This window comes from Callorhinchus milii, unplaced genomic scaffold, assembly GCF_018977255.1.
Source record: "Callorhinchus milii isolate IMCB2004 unplaced genomic scaffold, IMCB_Cmil_1.0 Scaffold497, whole genome shotgun sequence".
In the NCBI taxonomy this organism is placed as follows: domain Eukaryota; kingdom Metazoa; phylum Chordata; class Chondrichthyes; order Chimaeriformes; family Callorhinchidae; genus Callorhinchus; species Callorhinchus milii.
This window is the reverse complement of record NW_024705238.1, coordinates 1-19,282: the sequence shown is the minus strand read 5'-3', so window position 1 is coordinate 19,282 and position 19,282 is coordinate 1. Positions and strand designations below refer to the sequence as shown.

The 19,282-nt window shown below is 47.6% G+C and overlaps 1 protein-coding gene across 1 annotated transcript; it reads left to right on the top strand.

Moving 5' to 3' along the window:
* Positions 1–308: 308 nt before the first annotated feature.
* On the top strand, positions 309–12,129 carry LOC121852158 (NACHT, LRR and PYD domains-containing protein 3-like; the record flags this gene model as incomplete). Its single annotated transcript, XM_042346256.1, is given in 9 exon segments — positions 309–495; positions 1,433–1,599; positions 2,048–2,219; positions 2,332–2,397; positions 3,196–3,742; positions 3,744–4,699; positions 4,816–4,981; positions 5,754–5,826; positions 12,067–12,129. Coding segments are annotated over 9 exon segments (2,397 nt in total), but the record flags the coding sequence as incomplete, so codon positions are not given.
* Positions 12,130–19,282: the final 7,153 nt, after the last annotated feature.

Genomic DNA, 19,282 nt, shown 5'->3' with positions numbered 1-19,282 from the left:
TGAGCAAACTCCCACGTGTTTAATGGGACTTGTTTGATGGTTCATGAACCAAATCCCAGGTGATGACAGACCAGCCAGCCTGGCAGATGGGCAGCTCTTGCAGTGAACGTCCAGTCAGCCTGGCACATGTGCAGGCCTTGCAATGACAGGTTAGCCAAACTGGCACATGGGCAGGTCGTGCATTGACAGACCAGCCAACCTGGCACTTGGGCAACTCTTGCAGTCACAGACCAGTCCTGGGGGAATGAATTATTCCAAATCAGCTGCTGTTGACGCTGCAAGCCCCTATGGTAGAGTGTACAGTTCACATGTATGCGGATGACACTCAAATCTACTTCTCTGCCTCTGGCCTCTCCTCCATTTACGTATCCCAGTCCGCTAATGTCCTGCCAGTTTGTATGACAGCCAACAAGTACTCGATGAACGCAAACTTCCTGCAGCTCAGCGTTGGCAAGACGGACATAATATTTGGCTCCCACCACCAACTTCGGTCATGTGGGTCCGAACTCCTCAACCTCCCCAGGATCTCCCTCAAACTCACTCCAAATAAATGCGCAACCTATGAGTCAGATTCAATCAACAGATTTCTTTCACCCCCACATCCGTTGCCTGACCAGGACCTTGACTTCCCACCTCTGCCACATTGCCCACCTCTGTTCAAACCTCACACCCACAGCAGCCAAAACTTTCATGCACAACTTTGCCAAAGCAACTGTGACTGTGAGCCCTGTGGGCGAACGTGACAATATGCAATTATCAATATCACTCAAACAACCATGGAGTGAGAGACCAATTTTATTTGGGGATTTGTTATCCAGGACATAGGGAGACACTCTCTTTTCTTTATTAACTATCAAAGCATCAACAAATGGACTTTGGTTTAGTACGTTGTCTAAAAATGGGAGCTCAGCAGCGAACGATACCCCAGCATTGTGACCTGCATTTTAGTGAGAGGATATGAGTTTCTTTTCACGCCGTGCGGCTTGATCCCGCAAAATTCAGACTCTGGCATTAACATGTTCAACTTTATAGATTTAATAAATGCGTTCCAAATTATGAGGGGTTCTCATGGTTCAGAGAGGGAATAACTGTTTCCTCTGGTGGTTGGGTGGGTAAGCAGGGGACACAGACTTAAGCTAATAGGCAAAAGAACCAGAGGAGAGTCCTGGAGTGGGTTGTCAGGTCGGTCTATGAGGTCAAAGCCCTAATGTGGAGCTTGAACCCACAACCTTCTGTCTCAGGTGCGAGAATGACACCAACTTAGCCAGGCTGACAGCTGCCTGATGGTAGCTATTAAATGGTGTTTTAAGCTAATGGATGTTGGTTTATTCTGAACTTTTGCAACAGTAAATGTGGTAATATTTCCTGAAATATATTTCAAGGAACAAAAGTTAAATCATGACTGACTAATGTTTTTTATCGGTTGCTGAAGGTATAACCACCTTATTCCCTGAGACCCTGGCCCTGTACGATGATCACCAGCTGCATCAGCTGACAGAGTTCTGCCGAGACAGATTGGAACAGGCAATTGAGGAAGGCGTGGAGGACATCAGCTCAAGGCTGACAGAGAAGGAATGTTTCAGCCCCCAGGAACACAAAGTAGGTTTGAGTCAGGAGATTTCACTTTCATTTCCTAAACTCTCATTCAGTCTGTGCCTGTCTGCACGGCTTATGTGCAGCTGTTATCATAAAATCGGCAGAGTGGCAATCAAAACGTAACCAACCAGATATGTTATAATACAGGACATGCAATATATGCTTCTAGTGGAGCAGTACTGCACAGTGTGAGACGTGTCTGTTTATATAGCGTTTAAATAGCGCCGTTCATGTGGTGAGGCAGTCTCAAGGCACTGACAGTAGAGCCGGAGCTGGATTTAGGAAGAGAAGTGGAGGGAAGGTGATCAAAGGCATAATCACAGAGGAAACAGTTTGTGGAGGGAAGAGATAGCAAATCCAGCCAAGCCAACAATGGAGCTGGGTGTTGCTGATCACTGTCACTGCTCATGTTTCATTCCATCTTCAATACATTAATGCTCACTCTCTGCAGAAACTCACTGAGCTCACACACATGGGGCAGAGGACACAAAGCTCGAAATTTCTTCTGAACCTGGTGATGGCAAAAGGTTCCCAGGCCCTGAGAGTGACGTGGGAATCCTTTGTGGAAATGAGGTTCACTTTGCCCAAACTGAACAAAATTATGACTGAAATACAGGAACAAGGTAATGTGTGATGATACACTCTGCCTCCATTCTGTGGTGAGTTACAGATCTTACTCAAATAGTATTGAGACTAAGTTCGTTCAAACTAATTATATTAACTCTGTTCAAACAGGTGCCAGTCTGGTGGATGAGGTGACCATTGACCGAAGTACTCCAGACGTCCCCAGTGATATGATAGGTATGTGACAGTGACAAGATTCAAACCAGTCAATCACTTCTGAAATACACAGTTTAACACTTTTCCATTTACTTGATGATTTCCAGAAAAATTCAAATGAGGAAGAGAGAGTGTCGGAGGCAGATAAAGAGGAAGAGGAGGGGAGAGGGGAGGACTGAAAATGCGGAGGGACGGGAATGATCCTTATTCGATTCTTACATTATTTCAGCAAATATTGCTTTGCAATGATTTTTCTCAAAATAAATTTAGAGATGACGTCTCACAAGTCGCCATATAATGGCCAGAAAATCTCCCATGGTGTGCATGTAATTCATATTGTTAAACCCTTGTTTGCCTGCCTCAATTGGTGTTCCTTTTGTCTCGCAGTCAGAAGCTGTGGGTTCACGTTCATATCAATCGGATGAGTTGACACTCCAGTGCAGTTCTGGGATATGTGCATTGTTGGAGATGCCGCTATTGGAACATAACACGCAGGTCCTGTCTACCTTTTCAGGTGGACATCAAAAACCTCAGAATACGATTTGAAAAGAGAGGGAGTTTCTTTCTCCGGTTTCCTGGCCAAAATCTCTCAAATAAATGTGGTAAATCACTTCACGGCTGCGTGTGGGACATCGCTGTGCACAAATTAGCTGCTGTGTTTGCCAACAAAACAAAGCCACTGCACCTTACATTAAATCTATCAGCGCGTTAGGTAGTCCTTCTGCCTCGAAAGGCCATGAATGATTCTAAGTATTATTATCGAATAAAGCTCAATAATTCTTCTATTTACTTTATGATTTTGTAATGTTCGACATAAAGCTATTCAGCGACTGCACAAGGAGACGTTACAGAAACAATGTGAGAAACTGGAGGTGAAGACCATCCTGATAAAGGAGAAGGTGAAGTCGTTTCAGTTGGTTGATCTCTACACGGAGTTAACAATTATTTCTGATGTACGTGAACGGGAACTGGTAGAACATGAGCTGCTGGCGAGAGGCAGAGACCACGAGGAGTGGAGACAGAAGCAACTCCGGGGAGAGCTGGAAAAAATCCGAACTGATAAACTGTTCCACAGCAGCTTCTCAAAAGGAAGTAATTTACCTTCCTCCCAGGGAAGAAGTTCTAACTCACGCACAGGGACTTCCGCAGTAGTGAGCGGAGTGGCTGGGATTGGAAAAACAACTATGGTGCAAAAGATTGTCCATGACTGGGCCACAGGCAAAATCTATCCTCAGTTCCACTTTGTATTCGTTTTTAAATTTCGAGACCTGAACAGACTTCACGACAGACCAACCTTGAGCCGTCTGATCGTGGAGCAGTATCCTTACCTCAGGAATGTTCTGGACGAGCTGTGGAAACACCCAGAGATTGCTCTTTATATTTGATGGTTTGGATGAATTCAGGGCAAGGATTGATTTCGCTGACAGTCGGAGAGACACAGAGCCTCAGCGCAGGTGCACAGACCCTGAATTCCTCTGTGATGTGTCTGACATTGTGTACAGTTTAATGCAGAAAAAGCTGCTGCCGGGCTGCTCAGTGCTGGTGACCAGCCGCCCCACTGCATTACAGTTACTGGCAAAGGCTCGGGTCAGTGTCTGGGCTGAAATCCTGGGATTTGTGGGTGAAGAGAGAAGGGAATATTTTCACAAGTTCTTTGAAGATCAGGAGGTGGCGGCTGCTGTTTACAGCCACGTGGAGGAGAACGAGCTCCTGTTCACCATGTGCTACAACCCGTCCTACTGCTGGATCCTCGCTCTGTCTCTGGGTCCCTTCTTTACACGGAAACACAGCAACAAACAGCGAGTTCCCAAGACAATCACACAACTCTTCTCCTATTATATTTATAACATACTATCACATCACAGTGTCAAGATGGAAAGCCCCCGTGATGTGATGCTGAAGATTGGTGAGATGGCCTTCACTGGAGTATCCCATAGAAACATTATCTTTAGTGATGAAGATCTCATCAAATATAACCTCCAGCCTTCCCAGTTCCTCTCTGGCTTTCTCATGGAACTTGTGGAGAGAGAGTCTTCAGAGCACAGCGTGGTCTACACATTCCCGCACCTCACCATCCAGGAGTTTGTAGCCGCACTCGCTCAGTTCCTGCCTCAAAATACAAGAAATCTGCAGAAACGCCTGAATAAAGCTCACAGGGAGGAGGACGGCCGGTTTGAGATTTTCCTGCGCTTTGTTGCTGGTCTCTCCTCCCCACGGGCAGCTGAGCCACTGGGGGAGTTTCTGGGGCCATTTTTCCATCAGACAACCTGCGCGGTGATCGATTGGCTGAAGGAGAAGGTTAAAGCTCAGATCAGAGACACAGGCACCGTCACTGGGAAAAGGAAACTGCTGAACACACTCCACTACCTGTTTGAGTCTCAGAATCAAGCCCTGGCACAGCTCACACTGGGCTCTGTACACACACTGACATTTGGTGATGACTCTCCAAGAAAGCATTGAGACTGACACCGATAGACTGTGTTGTGGTGTCTCAGGCCATTGGACTTTGTGACACAATAAATCAACTGGATTTGAGGAGCTGCTACATTCAGGAGGAGGGTCTCCAGCGTCTGGTTCCTGCTCTGCACAAGTGTCAGAAGTTGCAGTAAGTTTACTTCAATTGTAAACCTTATTCTTATAGTTTTATATCAAACTCATTCTCCAGGATTCTTCTGACAATAAACACCAGCTGATCAACGGGAGAATGGTATCACACAGCAGGAGGGAACAGTGGGTGACACTGTGATGGCCGTCACACACCGCAATCCTGCCCTGGGGGATTGGGAGGTGAATGGCTGACCTTCACTGCACACCTGACTGCTCCCCACCCTGAGCCCTTTGGTGACATTCCCAGATTGCTGATGTAATTGGGATTGTAATTGGAAACTGAGAGAGAAAGTGACTCAGAGACAGAGTGAGAGTGAGACTGAAGGGCAGAGATAAAGATAGACAGTGTGAGAGAGAGACTGTGTGCAAGAGAGACAATGATGGTGTATGTGAGAGAGAGAGACAGACTGAGAGAAACAGAGAGACTGTGTGAGAGAATATGCTATAACGTTTAGTTACTGTGTTTTGTGGGAGAGGCAGAGAAATAAATATATGTATATAGAGAGAGACTGAGACAAAGTGAAAGTCATAGAAGAAGACAGAGAGACGGTGCAAGAGAATATATTATGAAACGTAGTGACTGTTTTGAGGTAGAGACAGAGAGAGAATCAGAGAGAGAGACAGACTGTGATGTGTGAGCACATGCGTGTGTGACTGACCCTGGTCCCAGCGCTTTGGGACTTGCTCCCCACGTGAAAGGCTCCTGTATATACATGTCAATGTGTGTTGCGTTGTTACACCATATTCCCTGTGTGTGTCTCTGTGTCCAGGCTGTGGAGCAATAATCTGGGAGATTGTGGAGTGAAGCGACTGTGTGAGGCTCTGAGGAACCCGGAGTGTAAAATACAGAGACTGTGGTAAGTAACGCACTGTGTCTCCAGAGTCTGAATGACTCCAATATCTCAATGTGTTTATTGTGACTGTCTGATCAGTGCGGCTGAATATTGTGAAAGGAATCGGTGTGACAGTGTGAGGCCACAAGACATCGTTTACATCAAACTCTCAACGTGTGTTAATGTGTCTGTGCATGTCTGTGTGTGTGTGTCTCTGTCTGCGAGTCTGTGACTGTGTGTGTGTCTGCGTGTGTGTCTGTATGTGTATCTATGTTGGTGGTTGAATGTGTGTGTGTGTGTGTCTGTTGTCAGAAACATTTGCAACTATTTAACAACGAATTTAGAATGATCCTATTCCAATTTACCAATTGGTTGAGTTTAGTCACTTTATTCAGGTCAAAACAGCAGGTAGTACACAAATAAATGAAACAATAAAATAATACACACATCTCCCACTGCTTCGCTACCGTTCCCGAGAGATATCTAACACACCCTCAACTTAATAACTCCAGCCAAAGCTGTCTTTTTTAAGAAAAGCAACTCCTTACATGGTTATATCCGCAATATGTTTCAATTCTCCCTTCAACCACATTTTATTTTCTTCTGATCAGTCCCTTCGTCCAGTGTGTAAGTGTGAACAGACTTTCTGTGTCCTTGTACGTCCTGACCTTATCTTCCCATTGTTTTGGGCTCTGCCTTCAGTCACTGAGATTTTCAGCATTTGCACTTCTATTTTATATTCTTCAACCAGACTTTAACATTATCCCATGACAACACTGTGTGTATGTCTTTGTGTGTGTCAGTGCATGTGATTGTGCCTGTGTGTGTGTCTTCTGTGTGTCTGTTTGCGTATCTGTGTGTGCGTGTGCGTGTTTCTGTGTATGTGTGTCCATGAAGGTTTTTGTGAGTGTGTTTGTTTGTGTGTATTTTTGAGTGAGCTTCTGTGTTGTTCTTGTGTAGTTGTGTGTGTTTGTTTCTGTATGAGTATGCGTCTGTTTGTTTGTGTGTATGTTTGTGTATATGTTTCTCTATGTGTTTGTGTGTGTGTGTCAGCGGCTTGGGACGCCCTCCCGACGTGAAAGGCGCTATATAAATATTGTTGTTATTGTTATGTGGGTTTGTTTATGTTCCTGTGAGTGTGCGCGATTGTGTCTGGGTTTTTGTGTGTGTTCCCAACTCTGGCCTTCACAAGCTGGAGATCATCCAATCTCTGCACCTCGTGTCCTTACATACACCAGGCTCCCCGACCCCATCACTCCCACCCTCGCCGGACCCCATCACTCCCACCCTCTCCTGACACCATCACTCCCACCATCGACCGACCCCATCACTCCTACTCTTGCCCGACACCATCACTCCTAAACTCGCCCGACCCCATCACTCCCACCCTCGCCCGACCCCATCACTCCCACCATCGCCTGACAACATCACTCCCACCCTCGCCTGACCACATCACTCCCACCCTCGCCTGACCACATTTCTCCCACCCTCGTCCGACCCCATCACTCCCACGCTCGCCCAAGTCTCTCCAGCGTCCAGAAGATCGAGTTCAAGATCGGCGTCCCCACTTTTAAAGCCATCCATGGTCTCGCCCCGTCCTACCATCTCTGAACTGCTGATTCTCTACCAACCTCCCTACTCCCTCCGTCCAGCGGACTCCGGGCTGCTCCGTGTCTCCCACCCGATCCGCCCTCCCATCGGTGGCCGGGCTTTCAACTTCTCTGCCCCCGCACTCTGCAACTCCATCGCATGGATCCTTCCTCTCGCTTCCTCCCCGGCCTACTTCAAGGCCGGTCTCAACACCCTTCTCTTCTACTGTGCCTTTGGTCTCCCTCCCACCTCTCTGCCTTCCCCCACCGATCACATCACTCACCCCTTCCACACCTCTCCCCCATGCTCGGGCCCCGACCCCCAACTGTTCAGCGCTTTGGGAAGTCCTCCGGACGTGAAAGGCGCTCGGTAATTGTCATTTTGTTGATGGTGTTCTGTTGTTGCTCAGGGTCTAAATAGAAATATTCCCACAAAAGGGAAATGTGCGATAGCCAAGCCTGCTTGGATGACCAGGGATATTCTGTCCAGGATGAAAAAGAAGAAGATGGTGTACGACAATTGGCGGATGCAAGACACTGAGGATAGCAAAGCGCATTATAGAGAATGCAGGAGTGATCTTAAAAGAGCGATAAGACAGGCAAAAAAATCGCATCAGAAGAGGTTAGCGGGTAACATAAAGGGGAGTCTTAAAATATTTTATTAGCATATAAAAGAAAAGAGGTTAGTTTAAGGTAGGGTGGGGCCAGTCAAAGACAATGACGGCAATCTTGTTGTGGAGGCAGAGGGATGGCTGATGTACTGAACGATTACTTTGCATCTGTCTTCACAACGGAAACGGATGCCCCTAATGCCACAGTATTGGATGACAGGGCAGAGGACATAGATCAGATTACTATAGACAGAGAGGAAGTTCTGAAAAGATTGACTGGGCTCAAAATAGATAAGTCACCAGGACCAGATGGGTTTCACCCAAGGTTGTTCTGGGAAATACGGGTTCAAATAGCGAAGGCTTTGGCCATTATATTTCAATCGTCATTGGACACAGAAATGGTGCCAAGAGACTGGAGAGTGGCTAATGTTACCCCCTCTACAAAAAGGGGCAGAAAGACAAGCCCGGAAATTACAGGCCAGTCAGCCTAACTTCGGTAATAGTAAAGCTACTGGAGACCGTAATCCGGGACAAAATAAATCTCTACTTAGAGGAACACGAGGTAATTAGACACCCCCAACATGGATTTGTTAAAGGCAAATCTTGCATGACAAATCTAATAGAATTTTGTGAAGAGGTGACTGCGAGGGTTGATGAGGGAAATGCGGTGGGCATTATTTACATGGGTTTTTAAAAAGGCTTTTGGCACAGTACCACATAAGAGGTTAATAAGAAAACTGGAGGCCCACGGTATTAAGGGGACAGTAGCCGTTTGGACTAGGAAGTGGCTGAGTGACAGAATACAGATGGTGGTGGTTAATGGGTGTTTCTCGCAATGGACGGAGGTGTGCAGCGGTGTCCCCCCAGGGATCGGTATTGGGACCACTGCTCTTTCTAATATATATCAATGATCTGGACTTGGGCATAGGGAGCACTATTTCCAAGTTTGCAGATGATACCAAATTAGGTAGGGTAGTAATTAGCGAAGAAGATTGTGACGGACTGCAGGCAGACATACACAGAATGGTGGAATGGACTGACATGTGGCAGATGGATTTCAATGTAGATATGTGCGAGGTTATACACTTAGGTAGGAAAAATAATAGGAAGCAATATAGACAGCTCAATATTAAGGTGGGTGAACATACAGAGAGATCTGGGGGTTCAAGTAAGCCATTCATTGAAGGCGGCAGAGCAGGTAGATAGGGCAGTAAAAAGGGCATTTGGTTTCCTGAGCTTCATTAGTAGGGGCAAAGAGGGTAAGAGTCGGGAGGTTATGCTTAATCTGTACAAAACACTTGTTAGGCCTCAGCTGGAGTACTGCGTCCAGTTCTGGGCACCTTACCTCAGGAAGGACATTAAGGCACTGGAAAGGGTGCAGAGGAGATTCACGAGAATGATAATAATCCTTGCATTTGATATAGCGCTATTCGCGTCAGGAGGACGTCCCAAAGCGCTTCACACAACACACTGTAAAGTGAATTGACTGTATATTTGTGGGCGAACGCGGTAGCCAATTGCGCACAGCAATGTCCCACAAACAGTCATAGATTGAAAATGACCAATTTTATTATTGTTTTGAGTTTTTTGGAGCGATTATTATTAGGCTCTGTGTGGAGTAAGGAAACTTGCCCAAGGTTTCGCCATGACCTGCCTGAAATTGAACCCAGGTCTCTCGCTTGCAAAGCGAGTGCTCTAACCACTGAGCTACAGGACTCCACAAGAAGATAGGTTTGCAGGGTTATGGGAAGAAAGCTGGTGAGTGGAGTTAGTAAAAATCTGTTGCTCTGTCAAAGAGCCGCACAGACTCGATGGGCCGAATGGCCTCCTTCTGTGCCGTAACGTTCTATGATCCTATGATTTGTGTTTGTGTGCGTGTAAGTGTGTATCAGTGTTTTTGGTTGTGTCTGCGTGTTTGAGAGTTTGTATGTGTATTTATGTCCGTGTTTTTGCGTTTGTTTGCGTGAGTGTGCTCGCCTGTGTGTTTGTGTGTGATTGTGTGTTTTTCTTTGTGTGTGAATTTGTGTGTTTGATTGTGTGTTTGATTGTGTGTATGTCTGTACGTGTATTGGTGTGTGCGTGTGTTTTTGTGTGTTTTTTATGTTTGTGTGTGCTTGAGTGTGGGTGCTTGTGCGTGTGCAATTTTGTGTGTATGAGGTTGTGAGTGTTTTTACGAGTGTTTGTTTGTGTGTGTTTGCGTGTGTGTTTTTGTGTGTGTGTGTGTGTTTGTTTGTGTCTCTGTATGTGTATTTATGCGTGTATTTGTATTTGATTTTGTGCTTCTGTTTGTGTTTGTGTGCTTTTGAGTGTGTCTTTACGTGTTTCCATGTGTGTGTGATTGTGTGTTATGTTTGTTTGAGTGTGCAAGTGTGTCGGTGTGTTTGAGTTTGTTTTTGTGCGTACTTGCGTGTTTCTGAGTGTATATTTGTGCGAGTGTTTGTGTGTATGGTTATGCATGTTTGTGTATATGTGTTAATTTCTGCTTGTGTATTTTTTTCTGTGTATGTTTGTTTATGTGTGTGTGTTTGTGTGAGTGTTTGTGTGTTTGTTTCTGTGTGTTTCTGTGTGTGCGCGATTGTGTGCGTTTGTGTATCCGTGTGTTTGTTTGTATGTGTTTGTGTGGTTAAGTTTGTGTGACTGTGATTGTGTGTTTCTGTGTGTGCGTTTGTGTGAGTGCATTTGTGTGGGTGTTTGCGTGTAATTTTGTGTGTGTATTTTTGTATGCGTGTTTGTGTGTATGTGTGTGCCTATGTGTGTGTGTATGTATGTGTGTGTGTCTTTCTGCCTCTGTGTGTGTGTATTTTTCTGTGGGTCATGGGTTTGTGTGTGTATGGGTATTTATATGTGTGTGTGTTCGTGTGATTTTGTTCATTTTTGTGTATGTGCTTCTGTGAGTTTTTGCGCGACTGGTTGCGTGATTGTGTTTGTGTGTGTGTCAGTCTGTGTATTTGTCTGTCGATCATGTGTTTTTTTGTGTGTGTATGTGTATTTATGTCTGTGCGTTTCTGTGTTTCTGTGTGTGTGTGTGTGTGTGTCCATCTGTGTATGTCTATGTGTGTTTGTGTGCATGTCTGTGAGTGTGTGTGTGTATTTGGCTGTGGGACATGTGTTTGTGTATTTATGTTTGTTTGTGTGTGGTTTTGTTTATGTTTGTATGTGTGCGAGTTATTGTTTGTGCGCGTGTGTTTATGCGTATGTGCGATTTTGTGTGCATGAGTTTGCGAGTGTTTGTGCGTGTTTGTGGGTTTCAGTGTTTGAGTGTGTGTATATTTGCATATTTTTTTGCTTGTGTATCTCTGTATGTGTATTTATCTGTGCGTGTTTGTATGTCGTTTTGTGTGTCTGTGTATTTATTTCTGTCTATATGAGTGTTTGTATGTTTGTGTTTGAGTGTTGTGTTTGTTTGTGTGTACATGTGCGTGCGTGTTTGTGAGTTTGTTTTTGTGTATTCTTGTTGATTTGTGTGTTTCTGCGTGTGTGCTTTTGCATGTGTTTGTGTGTGCGTTTCGGTGCGTGTCTGTGTAAGTAGTTATTTGTGTGTGTTTCTCTAAGTGTGGGGGATTCTGTGCGTTTGTGTGTGTGTGTGTGCTTGTTTCTGTGTGGGGTGTGTGTTTTCGTACGTACGTGTTTGTGTGGGGGCGTTTGTGTGTGTATGTGCATTTATTTATATGCATGTGTGTGTATGTGTGTTTCTATATGTATGTGTGTATTTCAGTGTGTCTGTGTGTGAGTGTCTATGTGTGCGCATCTGTGTGTGTTTGGGTGTTTGTGTCTGCTTGTGTGTATCTGTATGTGGGTCATGTGTTTATATGTGTGTGTGAGTAGCAATGTGTGGTTGCATGTCTGGATTGGTGTGTATCCTGGTGTGTGTGTTTGTGTGTGTGTGTGTGTCGCACCCCTACAACCTGTCCGGCATCAAACAAACTGTGAGTGACAGTGGGTTACACACACTGTGTTTACTCTGATCCCTGTTATGTCTCTGTGTCTCTGATCTCCAGGTTGGACAGAAACAATCTGACAGCTGATTGTACCGAGGATCTGACCTCCGCTCTCAGCACAAACCACTCACTGACGGAGCTGAACCTGAATAATAATAATCTGGGAGATTGTGGAGTGAAGCGACTGTGTGTGGCTCTGAGGAACCCGGAGTGTAAAACACAGAGTCTGTGGTAAGTAACGCACTGTGTCGCCAGAGTCTGAATGACTCCAATATCTCAATGTGTTTATTGTGACTGTCTGATCAGTGCGGCTGAATATTGTGACAGGAATCAGTGTGACAGTGTGAGGCCACAAGCCATCGTTTACTTCAAACCCTCAACATGTATTAATGTGTGTGTGTCTGTGTGTGTGTTTATCAGTGTGTGTCTCTGTGTGTGTGTGTCTGTTGTCAGAATCATTTGCAACTATCTCCATCAATTGTACAATGATCCGGTTCCAGTTTACCAATTGGTTGAGTTCAGTCACTATATTCACGTCAAAACAGCAGGAAATACACAAATAAATAAAACAATAAAATAATACACAAGACACAAAAAGGTACCGAGCGGATTCCTGTTACAGCACTGGTCGTGTCTCGCACTGCTCCGCTACCGTTCCCGATAGATATCTAACACACCTTTGTTTAAAGACACATTAATAACTCCAGACAATGCTGTCTTTTTTAAGAAAAATAAATCCTTATATGGTTATATCCATAATATGTTTCAATTCTCCCTTTAACCAAATGTTCTTCTCTCCTGATCAGTGCCTTCGACCAGTGTGTAAGTGTGAAAAGACTTTCTGTGTCATGTACGTCCTGACCTTATGTTGCCATTGTTTTGGGTTCTGCCTTCAGTCACTGAGCATTGCAGCCTTTGCACTTCCATTTCGTATTATACCACACATTAACATCAATCCATGACAACAATTATTGTCACCCTCACTCGACCCCATCACTCCCCATCCTCGCCCAACACCCTTGCCCGACCCCAGTGGCTCCCCATCTCACCGAGGATCGAGTTCAAGATCCTTGTCCTCACCTTTTAGGCCAGCCATGGCCTTGCCACCTCCTCCTCTCTCTGACCTGCTGACTCCCTACCAACCTTCCCGCTCCCTCCGTCCAGCGGACTCCGGGCTGCTCCGTGTCTCCCGCACGACCCGCCCTCCCATCCGTGTCCGGGCTTTCAGCCTCTCTGCCCCCACACTCTGGAACTCCATCCCATGGATCCTTCCCCTCGATTCCTCCATTGGCTCCTTCAAGGCCGGTCTCAAGACCCTTCTCTTGCATCGTGCCTTTGGTCTCCCACCCATCTGCCTTTACTCACTGCTACCCCACCGGCTCCCGCATACTTGTGCCCCGACACCTGACTCTTCAGCGCTTTGGGACGTCCTCCCGACGTGAAAGGCGCTCTATTAATGCCATTTTGTATGTGTTGTTGTATATTTGCGTGTGAGTGTACTTGTGTGTGTCTAAGTTTGTATGTGTGTTTGTGGGTGTGTTTCTGTACTGATGTGTGTGAGTGTTTGCATGTATATTCGTGGGTGTTTTCGCGTGTGTTTGAGTTTGTGTTCTCTGTGTGCACGTTTGTGTGTGCCTTTGTGTGTTTGTTTGTGCGTGAATGTCTGTATGTGTGTTTGTTTTTGTGTTTGTGTGTGTATGTGTATATTTGTGTGTGTTCGTGTGTGATTTTGTTTATGTTATGTTTATGTGTGTTTGCTTGTGCGGTTTTGTGTTTGTGCGTTTGCGTGTGTGCCATTTTGGTTCTATAAGTTTGTGAGTGTTTATAGCACATAAGAACCTATGAATTAGATGCAGAGTAGGCCATTCGGCCCCTCGAACCTGTGCCTCGCCACTCCATAAGATCATGGCTGATCTTCAGACCTAATTCTAATTACCTGCCCTATGCCCATATCCCCCACACCCAACATTTTTAAAAAAATCTATTAGTCTCAGCCTTCAAGATGTTCATGGACTGACCATCTACAGCCTTCTGGGGGAGTGAATTCCATAAATTCACTGCCCTCTGTGTGAAGAAATGTTTCCTCAACTCTGTTCTAAAAGGCTGACCCTTAATTTTCAGACTGTGACCCCTGGTTATAGATTCTCCTACGAGGGGAAACAGACCCTCGGTGTCTACTTTATCAGCCCTTTAAGAATCATATATGTTTCAATAAGACCTCCCTTAATTCTTCTGTCTAGAGAATATAGTTCTAGTTTATTCAGCCTATCCTCAAAGGTCAGCCCCTCATCCAATGAACTAACTTAGTGAATCTGCGTTGCACCCCCTCGAGGGCAAGTGTGTCCTTTTTTAAATAAGGAGACCAAAACTGCACACAATACTCCAGGTGCGGTCTCACCAAAGCCCCTATACAGTTGCAGGAGGACTTCCCTACTCTTGTCCTCTGAACCTTTTCCAATGAACACTAACATTCCGTTCGCGTTCTTAGTTGCTGCTGCACATGCAAACTAACTTTTTGAGACTGGTGTATAAGGAGTGTACACCACTTTTGTGAGTGTTTGTGTGTGTGTCTGTGTTTGTGTTTCTGTATATTGCGTGTGTTTGTGTGTTTATTGTGTATCTGTGTGTGTGTATTTATGTGTGTGTTGTATTTGATTTTGTGTTTCTATGTGTGTTTGTATGTTTTTGTATGTTCGTGATAGTTTTTTGTTGTTTGCTTGTGTGTGCATGTGTGAGCGTGTATGTCAGATTGTATGTTTGTTTGTGTTTGTGTTTCTCAGTGTGAATTTGTGTATGTTTTTGTGTTTGTTTATGTATGTTTATGTATGTTTGTGCATGTGTGTTTGTGTGTGCTTGCGTGCTTTTTTCTGTGTGTGCTTATCTGTTTGTGTTTGCGTGTGTTTGTAAGTGTGTGCGCTTGTTTGTGTGTTTATGTGAGTGTTTGTGTGTTTCTGTGTGTGTGTTTTTCTGTGTGCATATTTGTGCGTGTTTTTGTTTGTGTATCTGTTTATGTGTATTTATGTCTGTGTGTGTTGGAATGTGATTTTGTTCCTGAGTGTGTTTGTTTGTTTTTGACTGTGTGTGTCTTTTTGTGTGTTTCCATATATGTTTATGTTTTTGTGTGGGTATGCATGTGTTTGTTTGTGCATGTGTGTGCGTGTTTGTGACTTTGTTTTTTGTATGTTTGTTTGTTTGTATGTTTCTGTGTATGTGTTTCTGTGTATGTTTATGTATGTTTGTGTGTGTTTTGTGTGTTTGTCTGCTTTTTTTTCTGTGTGCGTGTTTACGCTCGTGGGATTGTGTGCGTTTGTGTGTCAGTGTGTTTGTTTGTAGATGCTGGTGTGTGTTTCTGTGTGTGTATGCGTACGTATGTGTTTGTATGGGTGAGATTGTGTGTGTGTGTGTCTGTGGCTGTGTTTGTCTCTGTGTAAGTGTGTCTGTATAAGTTTGTGTCTGTGTGTGTGTATTTGTCTGCGGGTCATGTTTTTACGTTAGTCTGCGTGTGTGAGCAAGTGTGTATCTATTTCAGTGTGTATTTGTGCCTGTGCTTGTGTGCGCTGGTGTGTTTGTCTGTGTATTTGTGTGCGTGTGTGCTGGTATGCGTGTTTGTATGTGTGTGTATGTGTCAGTCGGGGAGCGGCGGCAGGACAGCGCGGGGAGGAGCCTGGGCCTACTGACCCAGGTATTTAAACTCGACGCCGGAGCGAGTTCAGCTACGGAGGGGGGGGGGGTGTGGGGGCGGAGCGGGGGAACTGCTGACGTCATAGATTAGTTTTCAGGTGCGTGCGAGCGCAAAAAAAAAATTACAACCCTCTGCTCCCCCCCCCCAGGGCTCACATCAGAGCCCACTATGGTCCTATTGGGTTCGCTGCCCCAATCTACGGGATAATGCCATCCACCTGACCGCTCGCTCCCGGTCCCCGCGTGCGCACTATGGCTGCTGCTTTGACCCGAGACCCCTCACCCCCTCCCTCCCGCCCCCTCCTCTCTTCCCCCAAACCCTCCCCCCTCTGCATCTCTCCTGCTCTCTCCTCCTCTCTCTCCGTCCCTCTCGTCTTCTATCACCACTTGACACTCCCACAACCTCCCTCTGCTCCAGCCTGGGAATCCTCCGCCGGGCTCACCGTGGCACTCGGCGTTGGCTGTCCAGGAGCAGCCACACCGACTGCCCCATTCCCCACCACACTCGCCACCCACCCCGGATACAGACCCGGGGAGCCAACCTCACCTCCCGTAACCCCATCCCCTCCACCCCTGCCTCACAACCTGGACCCGCCTCCCCTCCCACACGCCCTTCTGTCAACCGCTCCCTCCACATTGGACTGCAAAATGTCCGCTCCCTCTGCAACAAGGCCCTGATCATCAACGATCTCATCCTTGATGAGAACGTTGACATCATGGCCTGAACAGAAACCTGGCTCACCCCAGGCGACACCTTCCCCCTCACGGAGGCCACAACACCCGGCTACACCTCCCACCACATCCCCCGCCCCAACAGCCGTGGCGGTGGTGTAGCCCTTATCTCAAGGACACCACTTGCCCTATCCCCTTACTCCACTGGCTCTTTCCCCTCCTTTGAGCATCTCACCCTCTCCCACCCCTCATTCCTCTCCCTTAAAATCCTCCTCCTCTACCGGCCTCTTAAAACCTCTCCCACCTTCATCTCTGATATTTCAACACTCCTCACAGTCTCTTTGCCTCTGCTCCGATCGCCTCATCATCCTGGGCGACTTTAAACTGCACTTCACCCCCTCCTGCTCCATCCCCTCAGATGTCTCTTCCCTGCTGTCCTCACTCAACCTCTCCTTACACATAGACTCCCCCACTCACAGTCACGGCCACCCACTCGATTTGGTGATCACCCGGGGCCTCAGTGTCTCGGATGTTACTATTACCAACAAGGCCATCTCTGACCACCACTTCATCACCAAATTTCATCTCCTTCACCACCTGCATCCCCCTCCCCATCTCCACCAGACCCACCACCATCTTCTACCGCCCTTGGAAGAAGTTACCCCCAAAATCCCTAACCGATGCCTTGGAGTCCTCTGAACTCCTCTCCCTCTGGCCTTCAACCCTCACCGACCCCTCTTCTCCTCTCTCCCTCCTCCATAATACCCTCTCCTACACACTCGATACTCTTGCCCCCATCACTTCCCGCACTGTCTCCTACTCCCGCTCCTCCCCCTGGTACACCACCCACCTCCGCTCACTAAAAGCCAGGTGCGGGATGCCGAACGCACCTGTGTCAAATCTGGCCTAACGGTCCACCGACAAATCTGGCTGGACCTCCTCAAAATTTACCGCTCCACTCTAGCCTCGGCCAAGTCGTCCTTCTACTCCAGGATAATCCTGGAGGCGAAGAACAACCCCAGGCTACTGTTTTCCACCACAACCCGACTCCTCCGTCCCCCCCCCCCGCGCAGGTCATCTCCTCCAACCTTCACTGCGAGGAGATGCTGGATTTCCTTGAATCCAAGATCAAGGGAATCCGCTCCGCGGTCACTTCCCCTCCAACTTCCACCAACCCCCCACCCCTTCCCTCCCACACTCCGACTCCTACCCATCCTCCCCTACTCACCTTCGTACCCGTTTCCCCACCCTCTGTCACTGAACTCATCCTATCCCTAAAACCAACCACCTGCTCCCTTGACCCCATCCCCACTCCACTCCTTATCTCCCAGCTCCACTTTCTTGCCCCACATATCACTGACATCATCAACCTGTCCCTCTCCTCTGGCTCTGTCCCCATTCCCTAAAAAACTGCCATCATCACGCCCACCCTGAAAAAACCCTCCCTTGATGCGTCGCAGCTATCAAGCTACCGGCCCATCTCCAACCTCCCCTTTCTCTCCAAGGTCTTGGAAAGAGTTGTCGCCTCCCAACTGCGCTCTTTCCTTTCCACCCATTCTCTTTTCGAACCCCTTCAGTCAGGTTTCCGTGCTGCCCATAGCACAGAAACTGCCCTGGTCAAGGTCACCAATGATATCCTGACCATCTGTGACCAGGGCTCCCTCTGTCTCCTCGTCCTCCTCGACCTATCGGCAGCATTCGATACGGTCGACCACGCTATCCTACTCCACCGCTTGTCCTCCCACCTCAACCTTCAAGGCACTGTCCTTGAATGGTTTAGGTCGTACCTTTCTCACCGTCTTCACTTTGTCTCGACGAATGGCTTCTCCTCCACCCCCCGTACTGTCTCATGTGGTGTCCCTCAGGGCTCTGTCCTCGGTCCCCTCCTCTTCACCCTCTATATGCTCCCCCTGGTGACATCATCCGCAGACATGGAGTTAACTTCCACATGTATGCGGATGACACCCAACTCTACCTTTCCTCCTCTACTCTCAACTCCACGACCACCGATGTCCTGACAGCTGCCTGTCCGACATCGAGTCCTGGACGAGAGACAACTTTCTTCAGCTCAACGTGCGAAAAACCGAGGCCCTCCTGATTGGCTCACGTCAGCGCCTCCGCACCTCAGGCGCTGACACCATCAGCATCCAAGGCTGCACTCTCCACCTCTCAAAGCCAGTCAGGAACCTCGGCGTTTTGTTCGACCCTGAGCTGTCCTTTCTCCCTCACATCCGCACCACAACTGGCACCGCCTTCCATCACCTCCGGAACATCGCCAGACTACGGCACTACCTCACCCCTCACGCTGCTGAAACCCTGGTCCACGCCTTTGTCACCTCAAGGCTGGACTATGGGAACTCTCTCCTCGCCGGCCTTCCCGCCACCTCCCTCCACAAGCTGCAGGTCATTCAGAACTCTGCAGCTCGTGTACTGTCCCGCACCAGGCTTCGGGACCACATCACTCCCACCCTCGCTCGCCTCCACTGGCTCCCCATCCCCCAGAGGATTGATTTCAAGATCCTCATCCTCACCTACAAGGCCATTCACGGCCTTGCTCCCTCCTACCTCTCCAACCTACTATCCCCCTACCTACCTGCCCGTACCCTCCGTTCCTCTGGCTCCGGTCTGCTCCACGTCCCCCGCCCCAACCGCCCTACCATCGATAGTCGGGCCTTCAGCCTCTCAGCCCCGAGGCTCTGGAACTCCATCCCCCAGTGCCTTCGCCGCTTCCTCCCTTTCCTCCTTCAAGGCCGGTCTCAATACCTTTCTGTTTGACCGAGCCTTCAGCTCGACTCTCTTCCCCCTCCTCGCTCCCTCCCTTCCCTCCCCTCACCCTGACCATTTCCCCCTCCTCGCTCCCTCCCTTCCCTCCCCTCACCCTGACCATTTCCCCCCTGCTCGGGTCATGACCCAACTGTGCAGCGCCTTGGGACGTCCTCCTGACGTGAAAGGCGCTTTATAAATGGAATCTTGTT